Raw genomic sequence first — 27,245 nt, 5'->3', positions numbered from 1 at the left:
TAGTGGGCCAGAATCAGATTTAGAGAAAAGATTCATTTGTTCTTAATTTGTGGGTCTCAGTCCTTTTTCAAAAACTTTATTGCATTCAATCACGACACACACCACTCACCTTAACACTGCTGAACAACGGCAGTTCTTAGCAACGACACTCCAGAATGGGGTAGCTCCCTTCAGCAGAACAAAGTGCCCCGCTGCTGTGCTAAAGAGAAAAAATACCTCCTCGCGAGACACGACAAAGACCCCAAAGCATTGGCTTGACTTTTAAACCTCCCGTATCCCCATCCGATCAGAACTCTACAGGAGATGCTGGGACATGTTGCATCCATATCCCAAAGTTCCCAAATGAATGCAGACTGCTCCATGCCAGACACCAGTGGACACAGGCAGAGGTTCTGTGCCCAAGGAGCAGGAATGACACCTACTCATTATTGGAAAGGCGAGCTGCTGTTTCTGTAGGTGCTTTGAATCAGAGACAATGTGTTGATTAAACCTTTTGTAAAGACTTGTGGAGTAAGAGCATGCAGCCTCTCTGATGCAACAGTTAAATACAGATTCCTGACAGTGTTCACTGATGATTGTTCTTTCAGGCCCTATTATCACCTGGCATTCATGTGTTTCTGCATCATCAATACAAACATTACCCATTGTCTAATGAGCGTATGTAAAATTAATCATGAGCTGTAGTGTCTGCAAATCAATCCCATTGTGTATCAATTCAAAAAGAAGTGAAAAGGCCGAATCGCTGTAGCTAAATACCTGCTGTCCTTTTGTATTTATATTTTAATATCTTGTATATATTGCTATATGCAGTTCTTCTTTGCAACCCATTTTGGGCCAAACTTATATGCAGTTTTATAACAATGGAAAAATCTTCTGTCTGACAACTTACTGACATTCAATCATTTCTCCAATCGACTGCTTAGTGTGTTTTACAAAAGGAGAAGCAGATGCAGAAACATCATTTATAATATCCAGTTACTGATATGAGCAGCTTGAAATGTAACTAAGGTAACATACTGAGCTTATGGTCAGTTAGATGTACGAGCTTTATAAAAACAAGCCGTGTCAGTTAAAGTCTAAAGATGAAGTGTGCAATGGCACTTTAATAAATAGATATCCAGAATTAGAATTAATATTTGTATTTACTGCCAAATGTGCTTTACAAGCAGAACCAGGCAAAGAAATAGTTTTTATACTGTAGTTGTAAATTGATGTCTGTGGATAGGAGCTGGGCCAAACCTGGTTAAGCTCTTTTATCAGTCATTTGCTTTACTGGCAAACTTTTATATTACTGCTATAAAAGGGTCACAAAAGGGTTGTTTGCAATCAGAAACAAAACACGGTGAAATGCGATGGGCAGTGGTGCAATTTTTAAAAGAATTGTTCAAGAAGATGGATGGATGGATACTATCTCAAGTTTGTACACTTTGTTGTCTTGTATAGTCTCTTTAAATTAAAATTCAGCCTAATCTGATTCTGTTAATTTATAGAATTTTAAGTATAAAATGTAATATTTTATACTTAAATTGGTTTCAGAAAATGCGGGCTTAGTTATGACCACATCAGGTCATTGTAGTCAAATGTCAGATGGGGTTTCCACTGTGACGGGCTGTGTTCTACCACAGGTAGCGAGCTGGGTGGGTCTTTGTGAGTCGTTTTGCAGCACAAAAACTACATTTGTGTCCATACACTTTCCACACAAATTTAATTCTTCTTTTGCACCTGTCCTAATGCACACCCACAGAGACTCACTCTCTTCTTGACTTCCACAGGTAGCTGAAAAAAAAGCCCTGAGGCAGAACAAAGGAGGGTGTCCAGAGAATAGAAATGTCAAATGCAGCGCAGGCAGCCGCCGTTAAGCCCAGAATCGCACTCTTGCATGCACGGCCACTCTCGGCTGCTAAATGCTAAACTAATTGTGATCCATTCCTGCCTGAAATGATTTGGAAACCATTAGAAACAAGTGTTGAAACTCGAAATGGGATTATTTGGGTTGCATCGCACAGCAATTTAGGAGCCAATCAATAGACAATGTGCTTAATCTAACAGATTTCAAGACTCATTGTTCACTGGAGGTCTGGCGAGTGAGACGGAGACAGGACAGAGTGGGACTTGCTGAACTGGAATCACAACATGAAGCCATCTTTAGATTTAATTTTATCTAACTATAAATGTGATGTTATTAGCGTATAGCATTATATTACTGTGTATTCAAAATTATTTGTGTTGAAATGAAAATGTTTACTTTTGTAGCAAAATCATCAGTACTACTAAAATGCAGGATACAGTTATTCACTGTAAAGATGAGCAAATGAAAATGCAGGAATCTAGTACAGATTTATTTCTTGTAATAATAAAATTTCACAGTATAAAAATTCTGTCTTTATTTTAATCTAAAAGACTTAAACCATGTTGAATCACTGTGCAGAGTTCAAACAGTGAGGTCATAATATTGAAATGTACTGCTTTAAACAAAATGTCCCAACACAAAACTGTAAGAACGCTCACAGCCTTTTACATATGGATTCAAAAAAGACCAGAAATATATTTTATTAACTCACTGGCTCTATTAGAAGCCAAATTTAATAGTTTGGCACACAGATTAGAAATTTTGGGATTTTCTCCCAACCCTGCAATTGGATTGGCTCGAGCCTCTTTAAGTTGGACAGAAAACATCTGTGATCAACAACAATTTATCACGGCTAATCTTTCTGTATGATTCAAGCAAGATATCCTCATTCTTGTTTTGTAGCTTTTCCAAAGCTGATTTGGCCGGCCTCTATGCCCCAGGTCGTGTTCTAACACCCAGTCTGAGCTTTTTGGCATTCTCCAGCAGCTTCAGTTCCTTCTTTCCTCTGTTGCCAAAACTCTCCCAGTTCATGCCAAAGAGCTGTCCTGTGTCGTGCTATGATGCCGCCGACACTGAAACTTGCAAGTCTATTTTTGATTTCATCTCTCCATAAAATTAGATGAAAATTGTGTTTCCTCTATCTGCCTTTTAACAAACTCTGACTGTTGTCAGCAAATGGTCCTTTATTGAATCTTTCCTGACTGTGTCTACAGTTTGCAAAGAAACCCTCAGTGTATTAATGTCAAAGCCAACTGTGTTCCTACAGACTATGAATATACAGTTTTCAAATGTCTCTATAGTTTGGGGGTGAGGGTAGAAAGAGACGGGGAAAGGACGTACAATTAGACTTATACTCTGTAATTAGTGCAACAAATGTATGATATTAGTTAAAAACATATATAGTGCATCATCAAAAAGGGAATTCTGGAAATATTTGATGATTTAAACACCTTTAAACTAGTAATACTTTTTAATAGACTCCAGTAGCCACTACCGTTGAGGACATGTCATGAATTGATTCATGATGCAGAGCACTCATGCAGTATACCATCTTGTATAAGTGGAACTATTATGCCTTTCTACTGTCTAACAGTGCCAAAATCTCAGGCTTCAGACTGCTTTAAAAATGCAAGTTCTAAAGTTGTTGTTTTTTTCTATCTTTGCCTCTTTCTGATGTCATACAGAGAGGATATCCTTTACGATGGTCCTCAGGTACAGAGTTGTGGTTGTGAGCTCAGCAGGCCCTCGGACCAGCTGTTTGTGAGGGGCAGCCAATCGCACAAAAATGGACCTATTTGGAGCTGTAACCTTAAAGGGAGAGGCAATAAACTGAGGTTCCACTAAGGTCCAACACATGATGCATTATTACATTTTTGAACAGTGAATCATGCAAAACTACCCTGCTAGATTGTAAGTTTAAAATATATAGAGGTAGAAGAGAGCATAGTAGGCTATATATATATATATATATATATATATATATATATATATATATATATATATATATATATATATATATATATATATATATATATATGAACCCATTATATATAACGGGTTTTCATGTTACATGTTATTATGGTGATATGGTGGCTTTGTCCTTGAGTTGTCAGCCTGTAGAAAGAACACAGTGTACAGTTCCTCACATCTGAGCCACTCAGCTCAGTTTACAATGCTCTTATTACCCTGAAAATTAATATATTTTGTTTGACATCTGTATTAACAGCAATCCAGCTGAAGAAAGAAACCTAACCTAACCGTACAGAATAACTTTGATAAAAAAAGGCTTTTCACCAGAACCCGCAATGGAAATCTGTAAAACCAGTTCACACTTTATAAAATACTATTCGAAATGTGATGGATCTTAAGCTAGGCAATAGCTCACCTCCATATTCAACATTTCACTGCGACTCTGAGAGATCAACAAGTATGAATTATGCATTTTGAAACTTAAATAGAAAAATGTAAATCTGCGTAAAGTAATCTGGTTTGATTCGAGATAATTGTCAGTGTTGGAAGAAAGTAATTTTTCCCTGTTGATGTTTTTAATGATCAGATTAACATGCATATCAAAACACTCTTTATAGTTCAGCGTGGATCCTACATTTAATCCTATAAAAAGTGGAAAATCACTGACTGTGTATTTCAGAGCTGGATTCTGGTGGCACACGATATCTTATTGTAGCTGCTCATTCATCCTGATATGCTAATGACACCGTGAATAAGCCAATGGGATTCAATTCCCACAGTCGGTTACTGTAACCAATATTTCTGTCAGCATATCCTGTGAGGACAAATTGGGAGCATGGTATTGACGAAAGCTAATTTGGTGCAAGAGCCCTCAGAGTGGTGGACTTCATTTCTCTGGGGCCCAGCAGGCCAGACCATTTGTCATCATTATCATTAGCAACAGGAACTGAATAGAATAGAATAGAATAGAATAGAATAGAATAGAATAGAATAGAATAGAATAGCCTTTATTGTCATTGTACAGAGTACAACGAAATTGGAGTGCCACTCCCTTGGTGCAAGTTTCAATAATAAATATAAATGTAAAATATAAAAAGTACAAAAAAAACAATCGTAAGTACTCAAACAATAGTATGTACAATATATACAGGATAGCAGCATTAATATAATGACAGTATGAATAGCAGCATAATATAATGACAGTGACGGTATGGAATAGGTTCAATTGTTTTTGTGCTTATTTACTACGGTGATAGCTCTGGGAAAGAAGCTATCCCTGAATCTGTTTGTCCTGGTTTTATGTGACCTGTACCGTCGGCCTGACGGTAATAGTTCAAACAGTTGGTTGCTGGGGTGAGAGTGGTCCTTGATGATATTGCCAGCTCTGCTGAGGTACCGAGAGTTTGCAGTGACCTCCAGGCTGGGCAGAGAGCAGCCAGTGATCTTCTGGGCTGTGTTGATGACCCTCTGCAGTACTTTCCTGTCTGCAGCTGAGCACCCTGCATACCATGTTGTTATGCCGTACGTTAGGATGCTCTCTATGGTGGCTCTGTAAAATGTCACCAGCAGCCTCTCCTCCAGGTTGTTCCTCCTGAGCACTGTCAGAAAGTGGAGACGCTGCTGGGCCTTTTTAACCACCGCTGTAGTATTTGCAGTCCAGGAGAGGTCATCAGATATCTGCACGCCCAGAAACCTCATGGAGTGTACCCTCTCCACACAGCTCCCGTGAATGTAAAGTGGGGCCGGGTCTGCTCTGCACTTCCTGAAGTCCAAGATAAGTTCTTTAGTTTTCGTGGTGTTCAGTTGGAGGTTGTTAACTGAACACCACTCAGTCAGTCTGTTGACCTCATCTCTGTAGTCCGACTCATCCCCCCTTGAGATGAGTCCAACCACTGTGGTGTCATCCGCGAACTTTATGATGGTGTTTGAGAGATGGGTAGGGGAGCAGTCGGATGTGTAGAGCGTAAACAGGAGGGGACTCAAAACACATCCTTGTGGAGACCCGGTGCTGAGTGTGATGGTGCTGGACCGGTGGGGGCCGAGTCTGACAGACTGTGGTCTATTTGTCAGGAAGTCCTTGATCCAGAGGCAGATGGGGGTGGAGAGTCCCAGGTGAGACAGTTTCTGGACCAGGATCTCCGGGATGATATGATTGAATGCTGAGCTGAAGTCCAGAAAGAGCATTCTCACATAGCTTCCTCGGTGCTCCAGGTGACTCAGCGCAGTGTGGAGCGCTATGGTGATAGCGTCCTCGGTGGAACGATTTGTCCTGTAGGCAAATTGGTGGGGGTCCAGAGTGGGAGGCAGACCGGCCCTGATGTGCTGACAGACCAGTCTCTCAAAGCACTTCATCACTACAGGCGTAAGTGCAACAGGCCTGTAGTCATTTGGGCTGACCACAGCTGTCTTCTTGGCGATGGGGATGATGGTGGAGGTTTTGAGGCAGGGCGGGACGGTGTTTGATGACAAGGAAAGGTTGAAGATTTTAGTGAAGACTCCGGTCAGTTCGTCAGCACATGCTCTGAGAACCTTTCCATGTATTCCATCAGGACCTGCCGCCTTCCTGGGATTCACTGACCTTAGAACACACCTCACTTGGTGCTCCCTAAGTGTTAGTGTGCCAGTGCTGGGGGCGGGTGGAAGTGGTGTGGCAGCTGAGGGCTTGGTCGTCTCAAAGCGGGCGAAGAAACGGTTTAGATCCTCAGCCAGTGAGGCATCAGTCCTAGATGTTGCCTGGTTATTGCTTCTGTAGTTGGTAATGTGATTGATCCCCTGCCACATTTTTCTGGGGTCGTTGACCCATGTGCCTACTGCTAAACCCCAAAATAACTGTGCTGTTCCACGTCCACATATTTTTTTCCTCAACAGTAATAAAACCGTAGACTTATTTAAATGAGAAACAGTATTTATTCTGCCCCTGAGCTGCAAATCTCAGCAGAGAAAGCGACTGCCTATCAGAAAAGCATCCAGCTGTAGGCACTGAGGCATGACTTCATGGACGGACACACACCGCACAACAAGGACAGATCTGGATGGCGCCTGTTAAGAAAGTAAATCCCAAATCACTCGCAGGGGCACGTAAATCTGAACGGGATGGCCCTGATTCACAATCAGCCCGAGGCAGGCGGCTCTTTGCCTGTGAGCAAAGTACAAATCCACCAAACTGTGTGGCCACATCCTCCTCCCCCTCTTGTTCCCCACTAATCCGTTTTCAATCATGCACTTTTTGGATTATGCTTTTCTGTAATTCTTCTCAGGTATTGTTTTATAACTTAATATGATATTTCAATTTGGGTGAGTTGGGTTATGGGTTTAGGACACCGTGCAGGATTGGATAAGCAGCAGAGGTCTGCAGGCAGCAGATTGGAGCGGAGGGTTAGTGCCCGACTGAAAGGAGCACGATAAACGTTTGACACAAAGTCCGAATGGAGCAGGTGCATAATAGTGGTGAGGCTGACCTGATTCAGTCTTTTCCAAACGCATCCCACCCGGTGACGTGAGCCCTGTGTTGGTCCTGACACTTACTCACTGTCTCACCTCCAAAGAGACACATAGATGCTTTACATAGCAAGCTATGACTCCCTGTCATCACTAAAAGGTGATTAAAACTTGAATAATAGTGATTAAAATGAGATTCCCTAAATTTCCTTCCTCAACTTTTTGAATGTTTTATAACCAAACAATATGAACTCACCCAGTCTCCACACAACTCTGAAGGAATGTGGAGATTTGTGATATTTAAAGCAATGCAACAGTGTTGTGTTGAGTTAAACATTAATCAGCTTTGGTACTTTACCCACTGCCGTTATTGCATTTAAAAACATTGTAGCGCCTCATGTATTTGTCAGTGGCACAATCTACGACAGCGCTTTCAGTGTCTGTAAGTATGAATTGCAGAAAAGTGTGTAAGATGTTTTCATTCTTGTTCATGTTCAGAATACTTCTGCCACTATCTTTCTGACACAATTTGACTGGTTTGTGTCATTTTGAAGATTTTGTATTCTAAATTAATTTTTAGTCTTGTTTTTATTAGTTGCAGTTTTATGTGTCTGCTCTGTCTCATCTGTTAGCATTGTTCCACTGTCTCTGTCATATGTAGCGCAAGTCTTTTTGCTTCTGTGTTAACCATTTGCATTTGGTTTGTTTCCTGTTTTACTTTGAAGGTGTGATTTCTTTCACATCTTGTGTTAGTTTTACTTGCTGCTGTGTGATTATCCTGATTGTTTTCACCTGTGTGTAATTTCATTGCACCTGTGTCTCATTCCCCCCTCTTTTGTGCTCCCAACCTGCCCAGTGTGTTTAAATAGTCCCTTCTTCCTCTTTGTCCTTGTCAGACTGTTTGTCAGCTGCATTGTTATGTTTCTGTTTGGCCTCCCTGTGCATACCCTCTGTGATCTCCTTGTGCTTCTGGGTTACTGATTATTTAACCCTTTGGTTTACTTTCTGCCCTAGCATGCCCTCTCTTTAACTTTTACTATTACTTGCACTATTCCTGTATTAATAACCTGCCTTCCTCTCCTCCTTCCACCCCATTGACTAACGGACAGACTCTTCTGGATACCGGCAACATTACCGTCCATTCAACAGGTGCAAAAAATTCAATACATCCGTCCCTGGCATCCGCCAGACAGGGATGTGCAAAAACAGCGTAACTCATCAATTTACTAATAACCATCATGATGAAGAAGAAGAGGAAAAGGAAAACAAAACTTAACAGCACATAAGTGAAGTGGTGAGATACTGGAAGAGTGGGCCTCGTGATTATTGGTCTCTTAAGTAAAGAGCCATCTATTGAACCCACTGATGGATTTGATGGCACATGGTCATTTTGTCCTTGAATAATAATACTCCTCCACATTCAAACACACCCTCCTTTCATTTCCCTTGCTGACCTTTAGTGCGTCTTGTTCGTCACAGCCTTACCTTAACATGTTAACATACACGGGGTTATCTCTTAGTATTCAGGTACTTTAGCCTTTTATTGGCGAATGGCTTCATTTACAGAATCCCTGTTCAAACCCAGTCTGCGTGAGCTTAGTGTTTTTAGGCCTTGAATAAAAGACAGAATAGGGCTTAACAGTCTGTAGATGAGCTTCAGAAATGTATTGTGAGTCCACATTTTATATGGTGTCTTTGTATTGAGTCAATAAGTGGGAATTTAATGTGCTCTTTGGTAGCTTTCCTCTGCGCTCTCCTCTTTCTTGTCGCTGAGTGAATTAGAAAAAGAGGTTCATGTCAGACAAGTTGCCCTTGGGCTCACAGAAGAGAGGGAAAAAGAGAGAGGCAGCTGCATGAAGAGCTGTCTTCTCAGGTCAGATGGTCAACACTGTATCCTTAACCTTTCCACAGTGACACGAGTAAAGTGAGAGATGAATTAATTGACACTGGAACGGTCCCATGAAACAAAATGTTTCGTGGGCCATGTTAGAGTACTGGATTTGATAGGGTTTATTGATTAGTGACTCAACTGACTTATTGTTGAGATTTCTAGCCTTGAAAACTCTGTTTCTGACTCATATGCTGCCTTGGAAGCCCACTCCCTCAGCTGTAACTGCTAAAGATGCAAGACAAGTGAGCAAATAATGCAATATTCTCCAATTTGAAAAGTAAAAAAAACAAATCAGGCAAGAGTTGTTTCACGGCATGCTTCTGTTTGATTTATCAGTTGATTGACTTGCTTAACCCCTCTAGTGTTGCAATATGTTGTCATTCACAGCTTATATAATCCATTGTTCCAGCTCTTTGCATAGCAGTATAAGTTTTACATGTTTGTCTACTCAGACGGTACACCTTTGACTTTTAACAACGTGACTTTAAGCAAACAAAACACCTCTCTGGAAGCAGCTGCTCGAAATGAAGACTAACAGAATTACTGCCAGCCGTTTTTCCATAGAGCTTTTTTCTTTTCCCACTCAGTAGCGATGCTCCTGTTTCCAAAGTTTTAATGCTGTCACATATTTAGACAGTGCATTTCCTACTTAAAGCCATATAATTGTAAAAAAAAAAAAAAAAAAAAATTTAAAAGAAAATTAAAAATTAAAGAATATGTATATTTCTGTTCATGGTTGCACTCAGTAGAATTAAACTTCAGGTGAAAGCCAGTTGTCAAAGCCTCACCACCTCATTGTGTCTGAGAGCAGTGGGTCTGGCCACTCTGCCGTCTCCGAGGATCTTCTTTTTTTTTCTTTCTTTTTTTAAGGGGCCACTCGAGGTATCTCTGTGTCTCTCCTTTTTTTTTTTTTTAATCTTTCTTTCTTTCTTTTTCTTTTTTTTAATAACCAAACGATTTAAAGATACAATTACTTTGTGGGATTTTCTCCTGGAAAAATCTCCACCTGTGTGTCCAGGTCTAAGTGACGTTGCGTCGGTGCAGGGAGCTCCTCTCCATTCCCCGGGAGCGGCAGAGACAAGCGGGTCGCGGAGTGTGCCGTTCTCGCGCCGTGATAAGATGTCCCGTTTTAAAGCGGATTTATTTGTCTGCAACAGGCTACATTACCGGCTGCTACCGACGGAATGAACCACCGAAGCCCAAGGTGAGAGGCTCAGGCAGCCGATTTATTTCTTTAATTGATGTCCAGCTGGATGGAGGGGCGCATAAACTTTTGAAGCTTCGCTACGACGCGCGCCAAGTGGGCAACCAAAAGGTGCGTCGTGATAAGAGAAAGTAAGGCGACTATTTTGAGATCACATGCTATTTTTTTTTTTACCTTTCAGGTTCTCTTTGCTGTGCTTTCATTCGGCACCACACTCTCCCGTGCGGAGAGATGCTCTAATAAAAAGCGGTACCTTTTCTGTGGTACATCCAGTATGAGATCAGGTGTAGCCTGAATGCCGCTGTCCTACTAAGAAAGTGCTGTTTCACACTTTCTTTGAACAGAAAGATTTATCTTAAAATCTTGCTCCAAATCACTTGTATACGTTGTTTAAAGGACACGTGGATGCGCTGTAGGTGCACAGAACCAAAGCAGGAAGCATTTCCACGTCTAACTCGAAACGAATCAGCACTGCTGCGTGCCGATATTCCCACTTTAAAGTCAAACTAAAAATTACAATAACGCTTGGCAGACACTTGTCATCAAATACTTTTTTTTTTCTCTCAGGCTCTTTGATCGATATTTTAAAAAAGAAGAAAAAAGCCCAACGAACGTTTTCTATGAAGTCTGTGTGTCTGTTCTTTCCTTTTAACCACATCCTTGAACATCACCAGCCTTAACACAGGTTGGTTTCGGGTAGGGGGTGACTAGGGGCCTGTCTTGGCCTTTAGAGACTAGATAGACTGTAGACACTCGTTCAACTGTAAGGCTGTCAAGCTACTGTGAGGTTAACCTGCGCGCCAAGTGTCATGACCTGACTCCTTAACATCCCGTCTTCTCTTGCTCCTTGTGTTAAGGGGTGATAATACAGAACACACTGGGCGCTAACTAAATAATAATTATTATTATTATAATTTTTTTTAAAAAGTAGGTTATGAGATCCTTAAATTAATATAAACAACGTTGCTTCTTCACCCACAGGTGTTAAACTTCGAATGTTAAACTCTGATAAACAGATTTTTGTATTATTTATATCTAAGTAATCCCACGGACGTATTCACCCACAGTAACTGAGTTTTAAAATTTTAAAATAGACACTTTCAGTGGAGCCTTCGCCCTTATTTGTTCATTTCCATTTTTTTTCAGTCTTGGTTATATTATGCTAATCTGTCCCAATTTACACGTATTTGGAATTAAAACAGCCCGTTTAACGAGGCGGGACCAGTGAACGTATGGTACCACTGTTTTTATTTGCGTCAGAGGGATTTTGGAGCAATTACGCACCATTTTGAATAGTTACAACACACATTAAATTCGCTTTACTAGAACTATAGCTAATAAATCTAATTATAAATAAGATCCTGGCATTTCAACACGTTCACACTTCACAATGGCTTTGCATGTGAAATCAAAAGCACAAATATTGTTTTTTTCTTCTATTTTTTTCCTCTCACATGCTCGGATGGCTGTTAAGTAGTAATCACCAAGAGTATGATCCCCCCCTCTATTTTGCCCGGATGCAATCATTCCTTTGAGACTATATTCACGCCCACATTTGTTGGATAATTTAACTCGATCAGCCGACTCGTGTGAACTCAACCAAACAAGGTTCAACTACAGACAATCCCCCTCCCTTCTGAGTTTCTAACGGGTCCCGAAAGAGGATTGTGCGTGTTGATGTCTGTGAAGAAGGGGTGTGGGTGGGGGGTGGAGGAGTATGTCGAAGTGGAGAAGGGCTGGAGGGGTGTGGAGAAAAACCATAGGTATGCGTGTGTGTGGGGGGGAAACACGCTGAGTGTGCGTCTCATCTAATAGAGCCTCGGAACGCATTATCTTCCCCGTCATCTCCGTCTGTGCGGTTGGTGCTGCGCCTTGCTGGGGAAACGGCCAGGAGAAGATGCGTTGATGCGAGCGGATATTCTCAGCAGCCGAGACTAATTGTCTGTGATTCATGTCCCTGTTGAGTGGCTGAAACCTATTCATAGCCAGGGAGAAGGAGAGAAAGGGGAGAGTGGGGACGGGATCCGCGCAGAGATCCGCTCTCAGCAGTCTTTGGAAATATAGGAAGCAGATCGCAGAGAGGAGGAAAGCGCGCCAGCAGGTCAAAGTTTCTTTCGCGGTACTGCGTGTGTGTGCGTTTGTGTGTATGGGATGGGGTGGGGGGTTCCCTTTTCCGTGGACATCATTGTGCTTCAGGTTTGACACCGTGATGGAATGACACCAGAAAAGAGGATGATGGACACTTTGGCACCGGAGTCTTGCTCAGAGATCCCCCGCGTTTCCAGCAGGCGCGGTGCTGACCGAGCCCTCAGGACGGTGATCAGTCATTTGTTTTGAAGTGGCAGGAAAATCCTCCTCTTGATTGAAACAAGAGCGAGAGATGGTGCGCGCAGCGATTCCTCGGAGACTGACGTGCGTACTCATCACGTTCCCGTTAAGGAGCGCGTCTTAAAGAGCTTCATTCTTCGTTCATGTTCATTCTGCTGCTCTGAACTTGTTGAGCGGCGTTAAAGAGCAGCGGGACTCCCAGAGAGGCACTCAAAGAAATGTGAGTTTTCCATTTGCTTGTGAAGTTTACTTTTTCTTTTGTGCGTTGAGGAATAATTTTTACACTCCGGTTAATAAATTCTAACATTGCTGGAAGTTGGTGAGTCTGGTTTATGCATTTATCTCCAGCAATAAACAGCTAAGGATGGGGCAGGCAGCTGTTGGGCTTTGGTTTCTGGACAGCTTGACAAAGTTTAAAGCAAAGAAGACGTGTTAACATGTAGAAATAAGGTGCCCTTGAATTCATCCAAAAACATGACACAATTTCCTCAGGTCATTTTTTAGAGGCGCCCCCTTGTGGAACTTATTACAACGTCCTTGCTTCACTGCCATGTATAATTATATTAGTGTCACGCTGCAAGCAGTTACTCCACCTTTAATGCATCCTTTGTTGTCTCTTGCATTTAGAAGCTTTTTTGGTATATTTGGTTTAGGTGTTGGTCACTTTTGCACATTTGGTAGCTCCTGGTGTGATTTAAAGATGCTTCCTAGCCCAATGAGTGACACCAGGTCTGTCACAAAGCAGTATGTGGCAGTACAGTTATGCTATTTTTTTTAAAATAATAGTTATAATCTTCAAGACTAGAATGGCTTCACCTTGAATTAGTCTAAAAAAAAACCCTTGCTGTTTTAAGCAGATGCCTTTAACCATTATCATTAAACATGAGCGCTCTTTGGTTCAGGCTCCATCCAAATTCTGACTGGAGGATCACAGTGTGCATTGGAGGGTTTCTGGATTTAGTTTACACTTCATACACAGCATCAGCTACACTTGTTTTTGGCATAAATGAGTGACTGATATCAGATTTGAAGTCACTTTGTGCTTTATGTGCTTTGTCATTTATATCTAATGCTATCAAAAACTCGTAGGTAACACTGAGCCATCATTTGTGTGCTCCAAGCGTCTGTCGCTTTAAACTGTGTGACTATTCCAACCTTTTCACAATACTGTCAGCTTGAGAGAGCTACCTGGGTGAGCACATTCTTCAGAGCTAAAGTGGACATTTTGAGCATCGAGACATGTCACTGTGGTTGCAGAATAATGTGCTAGCAGCCTTTTTAGGAAAAGTGTCTTTAATAATGCATAAGGTGTTCCTGTGTCGCAAAGAGAAGCATGCTCGGTGGCGAGGGGAAGCAGAGAAAAGGAGGAGGGAGGGAGGGAGCAAGTAGGAGTGATCTTGTCTCACTGTCTCATCGGGTGCCCCACGCGCTGCTCTATATGTGCAGCTGGAGTAACTGACGCCCGAGGGCGTTCAGCTCGACTTGGGTCAGCATCGCCACAGTCACCCTGTCAAAAGTGCTGCTCCCGCACACACAGAGCACACAAGGCAGCTTGAGCAGCTCAGAGGAAGGGGTGGGGGTGGATGGAAAGAGGGAGTGATGGAGGACGGTGGCGGATACAGCTGGTGGAGGCAAGTGAAGCACGTCTTCTTTGGCCGTCAGGGATTTGTGCGCCTTCAGAGGCCTGACCTGTCTGGCTCCAGTAGATGCTTGATTCAAAGACAGACTGCAGCCACATCCTGTTTAAGGAATGATTACCTTAGAGTTCCAGCATGGCTTTTTGATAGCCAGCACTATCCAGTTTTCACTGCCTATTATCTTGTCCATTTTTCACTTTTTTTATCCTGAGGGTGGGAAAGCTTCTCGGAGAAGAGCAACTGAAATTCTTAACGAATGAACATCAGGTTGACAGAACTCGTGGCTCTGTTCTTTTATTGCATCTGGTTCCGTCAGACATTTATCACACCAGGAGAGGAAAACAAGGGCCAGTGCAAGCCCAGTTAACAAAAACAGGCAAATTATTTGTCTAACCCGCAGCGGAGCTTTAACTCTGAGCTCTTGTGAGTCAGCCCACTCATCTCCACCACACAGTCTCTTCATAGCTTTCAGCACTCCACCCATTTGCTACCTGTCATCATTATTAAAAGATCATAAGCCTGCCAATTGAAGGTGGCGACATTTTCAGAAGTGGAAAAAAAGTGCTAAGTGATGGACTGAGTCGCAGGCAAGCTCACTCGCATTATAGGCGTGCTCACATGAGCGCTGGTTGTCATGTTTTCAGGGCCATGCTCCACTCTCCGTATGTTTATTCATGAGGACAGCGGCCCTATTGGCAGGTTGTTAACAGGCAAGATTAGGGATTCTGAAAAAAAGCAGGCAGAGAAATCTGGTGAGCGGCGCGCAGAGAGCAGGCAGGAGGGTTTTTTCTTTCCTGAAGCCTAGCCAGCTTCTATCTTTATCTATCTTTCATCTGTTTCCGACTGTCTGCCATCCTGTCTTTCTCCCCTTCTCACTCCTGCGTTCTTGTTTCTCTTATAGTAAGGCACTGGTAGGGAATATGAAACAGGTGGAGTCAGAAAAGATGAAAGCAGGTAGCGACAGGACAGAAGCAGGGTCAGAAATTGCCCTTGAAAGTGCATAAAATGTGTGAAATTAAAAATGAAAGGCAGGAAAATAGCTCAAATATCAGCTGTAAGCTCGTAATTTTTCCACCGCACCTTGTCCTGAGTGCACCCTTTAGAGCTAAAGTGGACACTTTTTACATTTTGGGACATTATTACTCATCAAATTGCTTTATAATGTGGCAGGTGTGTAAGTACTGCCCCCTGTGGGCCATTGTAGATGGTTTGGAAGCGATTATGACCTGATAGTTCTTTTTGGTTGGGTGACAAAATGGCCTCTTTTGTTCACAGGCGGACTAAAAAAAATAAAAGAAATGCTGTCCGAAGCAGTGGAGAATGTTGGCAGTCAATCGCAGGAGAAAATGCTGAACCCACACAAACCACTGGTCAACAGAAATGAATTTTCAATATAAACAGAAATTAGAAAGCGGAAGAATGGGGAATTAAAGTGGGACAAAAGCACTGGATTTAGATTCAGACGTACACATTTAGGGCTAGAGTGAGAAAAAAGGAAGAACTACAAACTGATAAGGAGTCGTCCTTTCATTAGTTTATTTGACAATGTGCATGGTTTACAAGTTACTCCCACTAGTAGTGAAGTGCAGCTCTGGGGACATGCACGTAACTTTTTCCTTGTGATGAGGATAAACAGTCAGTGCTCGTGTGCTCCTCTGGGATGAAATGGAAGAGGACGCAGAGGGCCGTTTCTCAGCCCCAGAGAGAGGTGTTCAGTTGGGTGAAAAGGCTGCTTTTGATGGGTGGTGACCTCACCAACCGAACAACCCCATCCCAGTTCTACGGGGCCTTGTGAAAGATTCATGTGTCTAAATATAAAAGCTTGCAGGTTGCAGCCTGGCGGGTTGATGTCTACAGTCCCCTGATGTTTCAGACAGGCTGTGAGGAACTGCTCTACTGTATGTGGTTTATGACACTGCCTGAACAAGGCTCTTGAATACGTTGCTATTTTCCCCGGAGTGACTAACACTTTTTGTTTCTAAGATTTTTTTTTAATCACACTCACACTTCTGTAAAGACCTTTAATAGAAGTTAAAGCTGCTTTTTATTTCCTCTGCCCCACCTTAAAATCACTGCTTTAACGTCTTGAAGTAATTTTTCTTTACAATCCAGTAGTAAGCATCTGTTGTTCTCCAGGCTCTGTGTTCAACCCATTCAGGTTGACATATAGTAACTGTGCATTAAAGCACCAACACCTTAAATATGTTTAATTTCATCGGGTTTGTGTCATTATGGAAACAACTGAGTGGAGACACAGCGCAGGGATTCATTTGGACAAAGCAAATCCTCACATATAACATTTTGGTGAAAACTTTTGCAGTAAATGATGGCCTGAAGTCTTTGTCTCGCAGATATCAGCAGATGCTTGATGCTCTCTCCGGGCTTCACTGTAATCTCCTTGAGCTCGTGGGTTCTGTGGGGTGTCTGCTCTCAGCCAGTGGAGGAAATACCTCGTCTTTACTCTAAAATGTTCTTTGGTTGTTTAGGAAAACAGTCTTGCTGGATGATGACAAATTTTCCAGTTAGGTTTAACCCATCAGTTGAATTTGTGCACCTCTGCATCGTGTCATGTGTGAAACAATCAGTTCCACCGGAAGCATTTTAAGACAAAATAGCTGCAACTTCCATGTTTGATGCTCTGGGTGGAGCTGCTTATTTTTTTAGTTTTCCTGTCTTTCTTCTTTCTACGTTTAGACAAAACTTGCTCCCTCATTTCATACGCTTGTGCTCCAAAACTTTCTTTTTGGATGTTTATGTGAGCTGCAGGTGGCCTTTCTGCTTTTGAGGCTTACCGTGGTTTTGCATCTTGCAGCAGGTCCTCTGAGCATCTGCAAGAAGTCTTCTCTTGATTGTTGACACTGCAACCTGTGCACACACATGCTGGAGTACCTTCTTGACTAACTGCACAGTCATAAAGGGTTTTTCTTCAGCATGCAAATTAAGATCTGTTCAGCTCCCAGACTTGTGCTCTCCAGTCTACTGGGGTCTTTGCGTCATTCTCCCGTACAAATCTGCTTTTCAGAAAATGAAAACTTCTTTAAATCCTTATGTAAGATTTTTGAGACTTATTATTTTGCACGGTCTGCCCTAAACCCCTCATGTTCACTAAAAAGTCTACCTTCAGTCTAAATGGCAACTCCACTCCGACCCACACAGTAGGTCTTTTGCACATACAGTCATATTGAAACAACGTCCCTGCTGAAGAAACAAAGAAACAGTTATTTTAACTTAACAAAACAGAGCAGAAGCAAAATAATGTATGGCTGTATGTGTAAAAATCTTAATAATTCAATTTCTCAATCTAATGTTCATGTTTTTAAGCTTACTGCTATTCAAAACGTGCTCCATTTGTCACTGCTTTACTAGGATGTTTGGCCTTCAGTATATTTCACAGTGCGTGCGTGTGTGTGTGTGTGTGTGCTGTTTATATTTTTACCTTTTGAAAGTTTCTTTATGCTCATTTCAACTCGGTTTAACCCATTTATGTTGATGCTGGAATTTGATCAATTCTTTCACACTGATGAAAAGTGCGAGGCTACAGTGGCAGGGTTTCTTAACTTTAAAAAAGCAAAAGCACTCGTGGAAATATGGTTTCCTATGATTAAAGTTTTAAAAATGTATGCTCTTAATGACCAGAACGATGAAAGGACAATACATTCTAAAAAAAAGGTTTTCCAGAGCAGAAAGAAATAATGAGAGATGTAGATGGAGTTTGGGTTTGCGTAGAATTGTATTCCGATCAGCTAATAATGTGTTTAAAATGATAATGTGACACAAATCTAGACGAAAAAAAGAAATGTGCGATACAAGTATGTGCAACTACGTAACTGTCAGACTTGTCAGCCCAAATCTGTTTCTCGCCATATCGAGATTTTATTTTATTTGGATTGATTTTAGGAATTGTGGAAAAAAATAAAAAAAATTATGAGAAATGTAAGTTTGAGTGTAATTCATGCTGCCACTTGCAGAGCGCTATAGAGAGCAACATGGAGAATAACAGATGCCAAAGCAAATTATATGCTGCTACTTTGTTAGGGAAGGCTTCTTAGAAAGCTGCGTCACAAGTGGAGCAATGCAGTTACTGACACTTGTGTTGTTACCGCAGCAGCTCATGCAGATTGGTTCTGGTACTGTCTGGATACGCAAATCTGATCCGATCACTGGCAAATACGAAAGTCAGCAGTCTGCCCTTAAGACCTGATCTGAGAAACAAATCCGATTTGCCTTCAGTCACAACAATGCCAGAGTCAAGGATCTGGAGGTAAAGCTAATTAGTGCGATTGTTTAAATGTTTAAAACTCCAAAACCAATTCACTCTGTGAATTCAGCATTGCCTCTCAAGCCTAGAAAAGAACATGATGCACATATTTGGTGTCGCACATCTACAGCGTGTGAAGGTGCTCTGTTGGTAGCTTTGTATCCCTACAGCCAGTGTGCACTGGTTTATTTTCAGTACTTGTCCAAACTTACCTGAAGTGCCTGTTATTCCATTTTTTTGGTTGTAATCTTTCCCTTTTTATCTTTTCAGTTGATTTTTTGTTTGTAAACTCCCATCGCAGACTGTGGAGATTTTTTTATCTTATTTTGGTAAACATCAGCATCCACTTGACATTTTTGAATAGAAAATATGATATTTGTTTTTATGACACAGAATAGACATAAAATACATGTCAAAGATAATAATATAAAAATAGGCATACCCATAAATACCATAGCAACCTGAGGGGCACCCACAGACATGGAGCTGTAGTTCTTACCATTTTTCCATGAAGCTGCATTTAAAGGTTTTATAATACTCTAATAATTAGAAATATCATAATTAAATCAATAAAAAATTAAAGCAACTCTTTCTTCCCAATATGAGATCATAGGAATTTATATTTCCATGACTGTATTTTTTGTGACTGAAAATAAAAAGTAACGATTAATGACTGAAAACCTTAAAAATGATCATTGTTTCAGACATTTGTTAACAGGATAAAGATGTGAGATCCAAACTTTTATTAGTTATAGCCTCATTTATAACATATCTGTTTGTGTTTCCACGTCTAACAGAAGAAATGCTGTGGGGCTTTTCTTTATCATACTGAATATATTTTTTCATCAACTGGGACAGGTCTTGTGACGTATTTAAACTTTTTCTAATGACTTGATTGTTTTTTTAACGTACATTACAACTTAATACATCAGTGTAATAACATTTTTAAAAAGTAGTTAAATCCCATATTTCTGAATGACTAGGCAATTGAGCAATATGCAGTTCTGTTGAAAGAGAAAAGCTATTTTTAAAGAGTTTTAAAATAATACTTTTTTTTTCTACGTCCGCTCCTCTCTCATATTCAGCGACCTCCCACTGTTACTTGCCGTGTGCATACGATGCAGTATATATTCCTATACGTGGAAGAATTTTCAGGCTTCCTCCGAGCGCACCTCCTCTGATGTCCTTAGACCTTGATCGATGGTTGGAGGAAGCAGCCTGCCCTAAAATAAACCATTTTCTCACTTAAGATGCACATCCACACTTCTTCCATCTGCTCTCCTTTTCTCGCTCTCACCTCGTCTGCTTGGAGCGACAGAGGGTTATAAGCAGGGAGTAATGAGAGGAAGGGGCTGCTGTGTCCAGGCTAGTGGAGTAATAATGACCCAGCTTTTGTGATCTCTATTGCTTGTTATCGAAGCCCTCGCCCGTGCTTGTTGTCTCATTACCCATGACTCGAACCACTTTTTATCCAGAGGTTGCACGTGAGGCGTGCGCACACGCTATTACACACACGCTATTACACACACGCTATTACACACACGGACACTTTCCAGCCATCTCTTTAGTCTCCTTCTTAACACGGTAATATTATGTCTCTTAATGGGAACAGGGAGCTCTGTGCCAAGAGTTCGTCTGGATAATTGGCTGCTTCCTCACCTGCTGACATCTCCCCCATTGACATTCTTACATTTTACATTTAAGGTGCTTCAGTTCTGCCCCCCCCCCCCGCCCCCAAATCTCTTCCTCCCTCCTCTGCCCACTGACCTGCAATACTTTACTCTATATTTCACATTGTATTTCTCGCTTATTTTACCTGCAAAATTAAATTCTTTCCACTAATTCTTGGATTCTTGAATGGATTTTTTTTTAGAATGAATGCTAAAGCTCGGGATATGTGCTTTAGTGATCAATTGGAGTTATTTTTTTCATCTTATCTTGCCCTGTTTTTAGGTACCTTGCATTTCTGCTTATATCATCTGGCTTCCAACATTATTAATGGATGTTTTCCCACTTTGTGCCTCTGCTGCTTTGCACAGTGTATTTATATGCTACTGAGTCTTTGCCCCTGACCTTGACTGTTTCTAAAAATTATGATTTACATTCAGTCGGATTGAAATGACTCCAAATCCCACAGTGTGAAACACAGAAGCATCACATATCTACCCTACTTTGGTACAATGCGTCCAATTTACATTTTAAGAGGCAAATAAAAATAGCCTTATTGCTACATTTGCATGTGAAATAGAACTAAATATGTCTTTACATTGTCCTTAGTGGACTCCCTTCATCTGGGCATTCATCTCCGTCTCTATTATGCTTATGCTCATCTACTCATTTGAACACATCTTTAGGCTTCAGGTAGACCATTAAATGTGACTTCAGCTTCTATAGAAGTGTATTATTTCTTTCCACATACTGACTTTCTCATACTCTCACACTACACTTCCTTTTATAATCCTGTCACAGCTTGTGCTCAGCTGCTTCTTAGCACATTTTGATAATTCTGAGCTTTAGTTTTTATTCAACTTCTCCTTAAATAAATAAATAAATATATATGTGTATCTATATGTGTGTGTGTGTGTCTGTAGTATGATAACATGATCCAATTTTACCCATAGTATTGCCCTTAGGGTTTATTAAACATGGCTGTGTTAATTGCAATTAATTGCAATTAAAGTTAGCAATTAAAACAATACTACACCATCAGTGAACATCAGAGATCGCTTAGACCTAATTTAGTGTCTGTTAGGTGAAAGTGATCAGGCATGACTACAAACTGTGTTTTGTTGCTGCACACATACTGCAAAAAAGCAGCACAACAGAGACCAGAGAAGGAGCCTTCAGTCTCCAAGTCTGCTCTCCATCAATCACTCTCAGTTGGGCTGCTGCTTGAAGGCAGGAAGCAGGAAATGTTCACATAACCTACGACCTTGGTCATCTGGCTTGCTTTTTGAAATATAAAGATAAATGTGGGTCGGAGACATCTTTACTTCAAAGATGTTTTAAATAAGTAAAAAAGAAACCTAAATTCACAAAAACTGGAATAAAAAGCGTATGTGGAAAAAAATAAATAAGAGAAGGCTGAAGACAGAAGAAAAAACGAGGCCATAGCCCACAATGGTTGGCAGTTATAAATGGATCCTATAGACGCTATGAAGTAAATCACTGTATATGATATAGGACTGTGGCTCCTGCAATGGACAATCCACCATCTGCGAGACTCCTTTAAAACTTGTGAACAGTCATGAACTAGTAATGCTGAAATGTGGGACAATCTCAAAAGTGGCCACTTCATTTTTGTGGAGTACGGTTCACTCCGTCCTTCATTTAAGGCAGCTTTAATCACTTGGTTTATATCAGTATGGATCAGATAACTGTTACATTTATTTGTAATATTCTGGTTGCATAGACAAACCCATAGAAAGGAATTTGGAGTACACATGAGTATTTCACTGTCTTTCCGCTCATTGTCTTGATTTCACTGCTTTGATTCATTCTCACAAATCTCATGAGTATCTCTTCATCTCATCTTTTCATCTGTGCACTTGTTACATAAAGATTTAGCAACCCTGTTTCTGGGTCAAAGCCTCTACTACCTGGCTGAGGATGTTGTCTTGATTAAGTGTGATATGTCATGAATACAGTATTTTGGAGCTCCATGACTCATTATCCAGTCATCATTAATTACTAACCTGTAATGTTGAAAACAGTTTTGTCTCTTTATTCTTGCCATAGGATGTTTGGAATTATTGGATCACACACACAGGGGCTGCACCTTTACTGAGAACATTTTAACTTCCTATAGTGTTTTTGTATTGCGGTGGCTTCTAATGATCGGTCACAAGTTGGTATATCTGCTAACAAACTTCCACAAACAAAAAACGTAGTAACAGAGAGTGCAATGTTCTGCGTACAAATTACCCAGAATTCTTACATATACAGTAGTATACTTAGACTTAGCACTAGCTAGAAAGCGTACCGTTTTACCTCTAACTCTGCTGCATCAGCCAGATGAGCTTACAGGGTGGTGAGATGTCTGTCGTCTGCCCATCTCTCCATAATTTGAAAGAATTGCTGCTCCAATCAGAATTTAATCAAAGTTACACACAATGGGTCTTCATCCAAATTGTGCTCAAGGTCAAGGTCACTTTTACCTTTTTTCAGTGGATTTTTAATTCTCATTCGTTTGTGCAGTGCAGCCAGCTATTGTCAAGAAAATGTTCCCACGTACTTCACACATTACACTAAACTTTGAATAGTGATGGATGGTGGGCCGGACGAGCTAGCTTTTTATGGACCCCCGGATGCTATGCTCGATTGTAACAACTAGGAGAGCTCTCCCAGGTGAAGATAGTGGAGCATTTAATGGAGCATTTGATGGGGCTCTTTGTTTTTTCTTTAATGGATTTTCATTAATCAGGTAGATAATAAATAATATTACCTCTTTATTCTCTGTGTCCTTCACACCCTTCACAGTTTCTACAAATGTTACATCAGCTTTATCAGGGAGTCAAAATGTGTCTTACCATTGCCTGCAAGTGAAAAAAAAAATCAATCAATCTCTGTTTGAGTACATTTAATCAAGAACTTAAACTTGAACTGGAAAAAAACAATATTTATATATTATTAATGACAACACGGACATAAAAGCCTCCCATGACTCCCTGTTGGATCATCGACTCCAGTGCTCATGATAGCTGTTAAAGTATCATAATACTCCCGATGTTGCCAACTTTTATTTTTGAACTACTTCAGGGTTTTTCACTACACAATTGATTTCAACTGTACAATATCATTTTTTCCATCCCCCTGTGCAGCTGACACAGTACAAGTCCTTGATACCTCGGACAAAATGTTTTATCTGTAAGATCAAATTTAGCATCAATACACTGAACCGATTGGTACTTATTGGTATTTTTGTTTTCATATGAACTTTGGTGTGTTTGCACATGTATATGCACCAATACAAAAGTGCACACGCATGTCTGTGTTTTATAGATGTGAGGTTTTTGCACATTTTCCCTGCTGTAACTTGATTTTTTGCTGTATTATCCCATAAAGCACTGATACAAAGTGGCGCTAACCAAAAAGAGAAGCTGAAATTTGCATTTAGCTTAAACCATTAAGCAGCCATTTAGAGTACTGTCCAGTATTTATGATTAAAGCAGCACTGAGGTGAATGGTTTCCATGAATGAACAACACATGAAATTTTGTTATGTTCTGCATGCTATTTGTCCTTTTTTCCCATGCATTGTATGGTGTTTGAGTTGACTGAGGTGTAAGGTGAGTGTGGTTGTGGGAAAGCTGTAACACTGTAGGCTTAATACCGCTGAGTGTGATGAGGGTTTGGCGTGAAAGCAGCAGGATCCAGTTTACCCCGGTGGCCTCGCTTACTGATTTTCTGTGTTTTGATCGACAACCAACACCAGCACGGCACCTTTTTCTCGCACCCATCCAACTTTCTTTTCACACGTACACCTTTTACTCATGACGTGGCCCCAGCTAATGTTCTCTCACTGTCAAATTCTATTCCCATAAGTGAGGTATATTCACCCCGCCTCTTCTTCTCCTTCTCCTGTTTCTCTGCAGTGCCAGATCGTCACGCAGGACGAGTACCATGATTGACAGCCAGGCAAGCTGAGGAGACCCGTCACTCATCTTCCTATCAGCGTGTCAGAGGGCTATCTCCGTCTTGCCTCCCCCCTCTTCCTCTTCCTTCTCTCCTCCACCATCCTCCTCCCTCCCTCGGTCCTGTCTTATCTTCTCAATGGGCTGGTAGCCTCACCATCCCTCAAATCATCCACCGCCCCTCGAAAACCTGAAAGAGACAGAAATTGTACTGAAAAACACTCGTAAAGCAACCCGTGCTCCACCGAAAGGGAGTTTGGCATGCCTCCTCACTCTTCTTGAGTGAAGTTTAGTAAGTGGAAGTCGAAGAGCGATCCCTTGTTTGTACACCCTTCAGAAGGAGATACGGCTCCTTAACAAGGAGCTGAGAAAGGGCCAGTCATGCGTTTCCACTTTGCGCTGACGCTGCAGGCACTGTGGACTGGTGTTTGCCAGGCAGCCATGCAGCACTACCCTGCTGCAGCATGGGGACATTACGATGTGTGCAAGTCCCAGGTTTATTCAGATGAAGGCTTAACCTGGGACTACATGGCCTGCCAACCCGAGGCAGCAGATATGACCCAGTACCTAAAGGTGACTCTAGATCCTCCCAACATCACTTGTGGAGACCCTCCAGAGACGTACTGTGCCCTGGTGAGTACGCTGAAAAGTGAAACTTTTTTTTTTAAGTTGTACACCTAGTAGGGGAAAAAAAGACAACCTAAGGCGTCTTTCTTATCTGTTCCTGTGTATCAAGTTGCTTCTCGGCTTGTTCAACCCCACAGCCATGACAGACACTTTCAAAAGCCTGTGTGACTCAGATACCTTACTGTGGCTGAAGAAATAGAGGCTTGTGCCCATTGACGTCATGTTCTGCTGTTTAGAGAGCTGCTTCTTGGTGTGCACTGCAAACACTGTCTGATGTGCTGTTGACACGGCAGAAAACACAGTATAATGTGACTTTTCAATGAAAACACAAGCGCTCACCTCTTTCTCTGCACACACAAAAGCCTCATATAGAAATACAGCTTCCTCAGTCGTTCTGCTTTCAGAGTAAAGAGACGTCCCAGCACAGCTTTGCTGTTGCACCCATGTTTGTGGATGAGTGAGTGGCTTAAAAATTCAAACAGTTTCTGGGTGGGTGAAATAGTGCACAGGTGGACTAAAAATATAACAGTGTGGTGCATGATGGTATATGCACAATGTTTTTACCCATGCAGTGTTCAGACATATTAATCAGTCACACAGCATTCCTTATTATTCTTTTGTTATTTTTTTGGGAAGCTCTGAAAAAAGATGTTAGATGTTCTTCTGTGAGGAAAATGTTTTCTCATATATAAACATTTTAATGCTGTGACCTGCAGGGCCAAACTGTACGCATCAGCAGGATTTCTTACTGTATTTATTTTCAGTTTTATGATCAAAAAACACTTTAAAGTGGAGTTGGAATAAATAAAATAATTAAACACATTTTAGAAAATTATCCAACGAGCATTTAATATCACAACAAATTCAACAGGGAACTACCCAGCAAATGATGGGGATGTTTTGCGGGATCTGACTGATTTAAAAAAGCAAAATTCAAAGCAGCGACTGGTTGATTGGTTTACCCTTTCAAGTGTCAGCGATGGTGTTGATTCTGCAAATTATATCGCAATCATGAAAATTACAAATTCCTGATGGAGCTGAAAGTGAAATGAGCAAAAGATGCATATTAGGTCAAGTATTTAATTAGCAAAACACCCTCCTCCTTATTTCAGGTCCTTTTAGCTCTGAAGCTCACAGCTGGTCGCCTCAGATTAGCGCTGAATGATGAATCCATTTTGGGCCACCGTGTGTTACCAAATCATCAAAGATTCTCTCAGAACAAATGTACTCCTCAACGGCTTCAAGAGCTCTTTAGATAAATAGTGAGATGTTCCAGGAAAAGTAGTAACTTTGGGAGTATAAATAGACACTCGCCATCAGCAGAACGTCAGCTGAGGGGAGAGACAGAGAAACAGAGAGGGATTAACAAAACACAGATGACAAAGGCAGTGAGAATGATCAACGGAGAGGTGAGAAGGAGTGAACGTGAGGGAGACAGAGACTCCGAGGACCGTGTGCGAAGCATATGATGACTGAAGAACTAATATCTCGAGTGTAGGGAGGCAAGGAGGCTCTGAAATGTGAATAATTCAGCATGTTTTGTAGCTAATGTGTTTTATTCATAGGACACATTATTCAGCCCGACATCTCTGAGGCACTTTTGAAAAATGCTGACTCCTGTGATTGGCTGACTCCAAGGTTGGTTGAAGGCAAAGTGAGTTAGAGGGCATGGGATTCCATATCTGCGAGGTCATTGTCAAAATGCAGTCACCCTCTGCTTTTCTTTCCCCTCCGGGTGACTCCCTGACCTCCGAGCGATCCACATCTGAGTCTGAAGCGCGTCGTAGTATCTGTGCGGCCTGCCGCGGCTATGCTGTGGATAAACTGGCTGAATCCTGGACGAGCAGCCATCCGTTTTTGATCTATGTTCTATTTCTAGACTCACTGAGAGGGAGTTTGTGATTATTAATGCCAGCCTCTTAACAACAGTGTGATTATTGCTTATTGAATTAGCACGAGTTTGTGCCGCGCTGTCGCCCTCGTGTCTCCGGCAGTCGATGTGATAGGAGTGCTTCAATTAAACAGGCAGCGGTTAGCTCCCACATAACCATTTCCTCTCTCTTGCTCCACTGTGCTGATCGCAAATCACACAAACATCAATGAAATATGACCCCTGCTGCTTACCATGGAGTCCAATTCTGTGCAATTGGTTTATGTTTACCCCAGGCAGTAACGTGGCTCCGAATCAACATTGGAACAATTATCATTGATATTTCAGCTACTCTGGCTGCCAATACGCTGCTACAATGCCAATAGTGGTTTGTATCATAAGTCAAATCACGGCAGATCCAGGGCAATTATCATTATGCTGCATTATCGGAGAATTCCATCTCTCTGGTAATTGATTTTGCGCTCGTAGAGGCGGGTGTATTTTAAAGCGTTGTGTCTGCTTCCTGGAGTGCTGAAGGTA

The 27,245-nt window shown here is 41.4% G+C and overlaps 1 protein-coding gene across 7 annotated transcripts in view; it reads left to right on the top strand.

Moving 5' to 3' along the window:
* Positions 1-10,005: 10,005 nt before the first annotated feature.
* The window catches only part of ntng1a (netrin g1a), a 129,273-nt gene continuing 112,033 nt past the window's right edge, over positions 10,006-27,245 (top strand). For 3 of the 7 annotated variants that reach the window (XM_004569513.5, XM_023154040.3, XM_014411053.3), the window contains exons 1-2: positions 12,068-12,901; positions 24,170-24,841. In XM_004569513.5, the coding sequence (XP_004569570.3) occupies positions 24,590-24,841 (252 nt within the window). In that variant the 5' untranslated portion in view covers positions 12,068-12,901; positions 24,170-24,589. Of the gene's footprint in view, positions 10,354-12,064; positions 12,902-24,169; positions 24,842-27,245 lie in introns of those variants that run through there. The other 4 variants (XM_012924215.4, XM_004569509.5, XM_004569510.5 and 1 more) reach the window with 4 other exon arrangements.

Source organism: Maylandia zebra, linkage group LG9, assembly GCF_041146795.1.
Source record: "Maylandia zebra isolate NMK-2024a linkage group LG9, Mzebra_GT3a, whole genome shotgun sequence".
Taxonomy (NCBI): Eukaryota; Metazoa; Chordata; class Actinopteri; order Cichliformes; family Cichlidae; genus Maylandia; species Maylandia zebra.
Note: the sequence above shows the minus strand (reverse complement) of the source record. Positions and strands in the feature narration are given on the sequence as shown.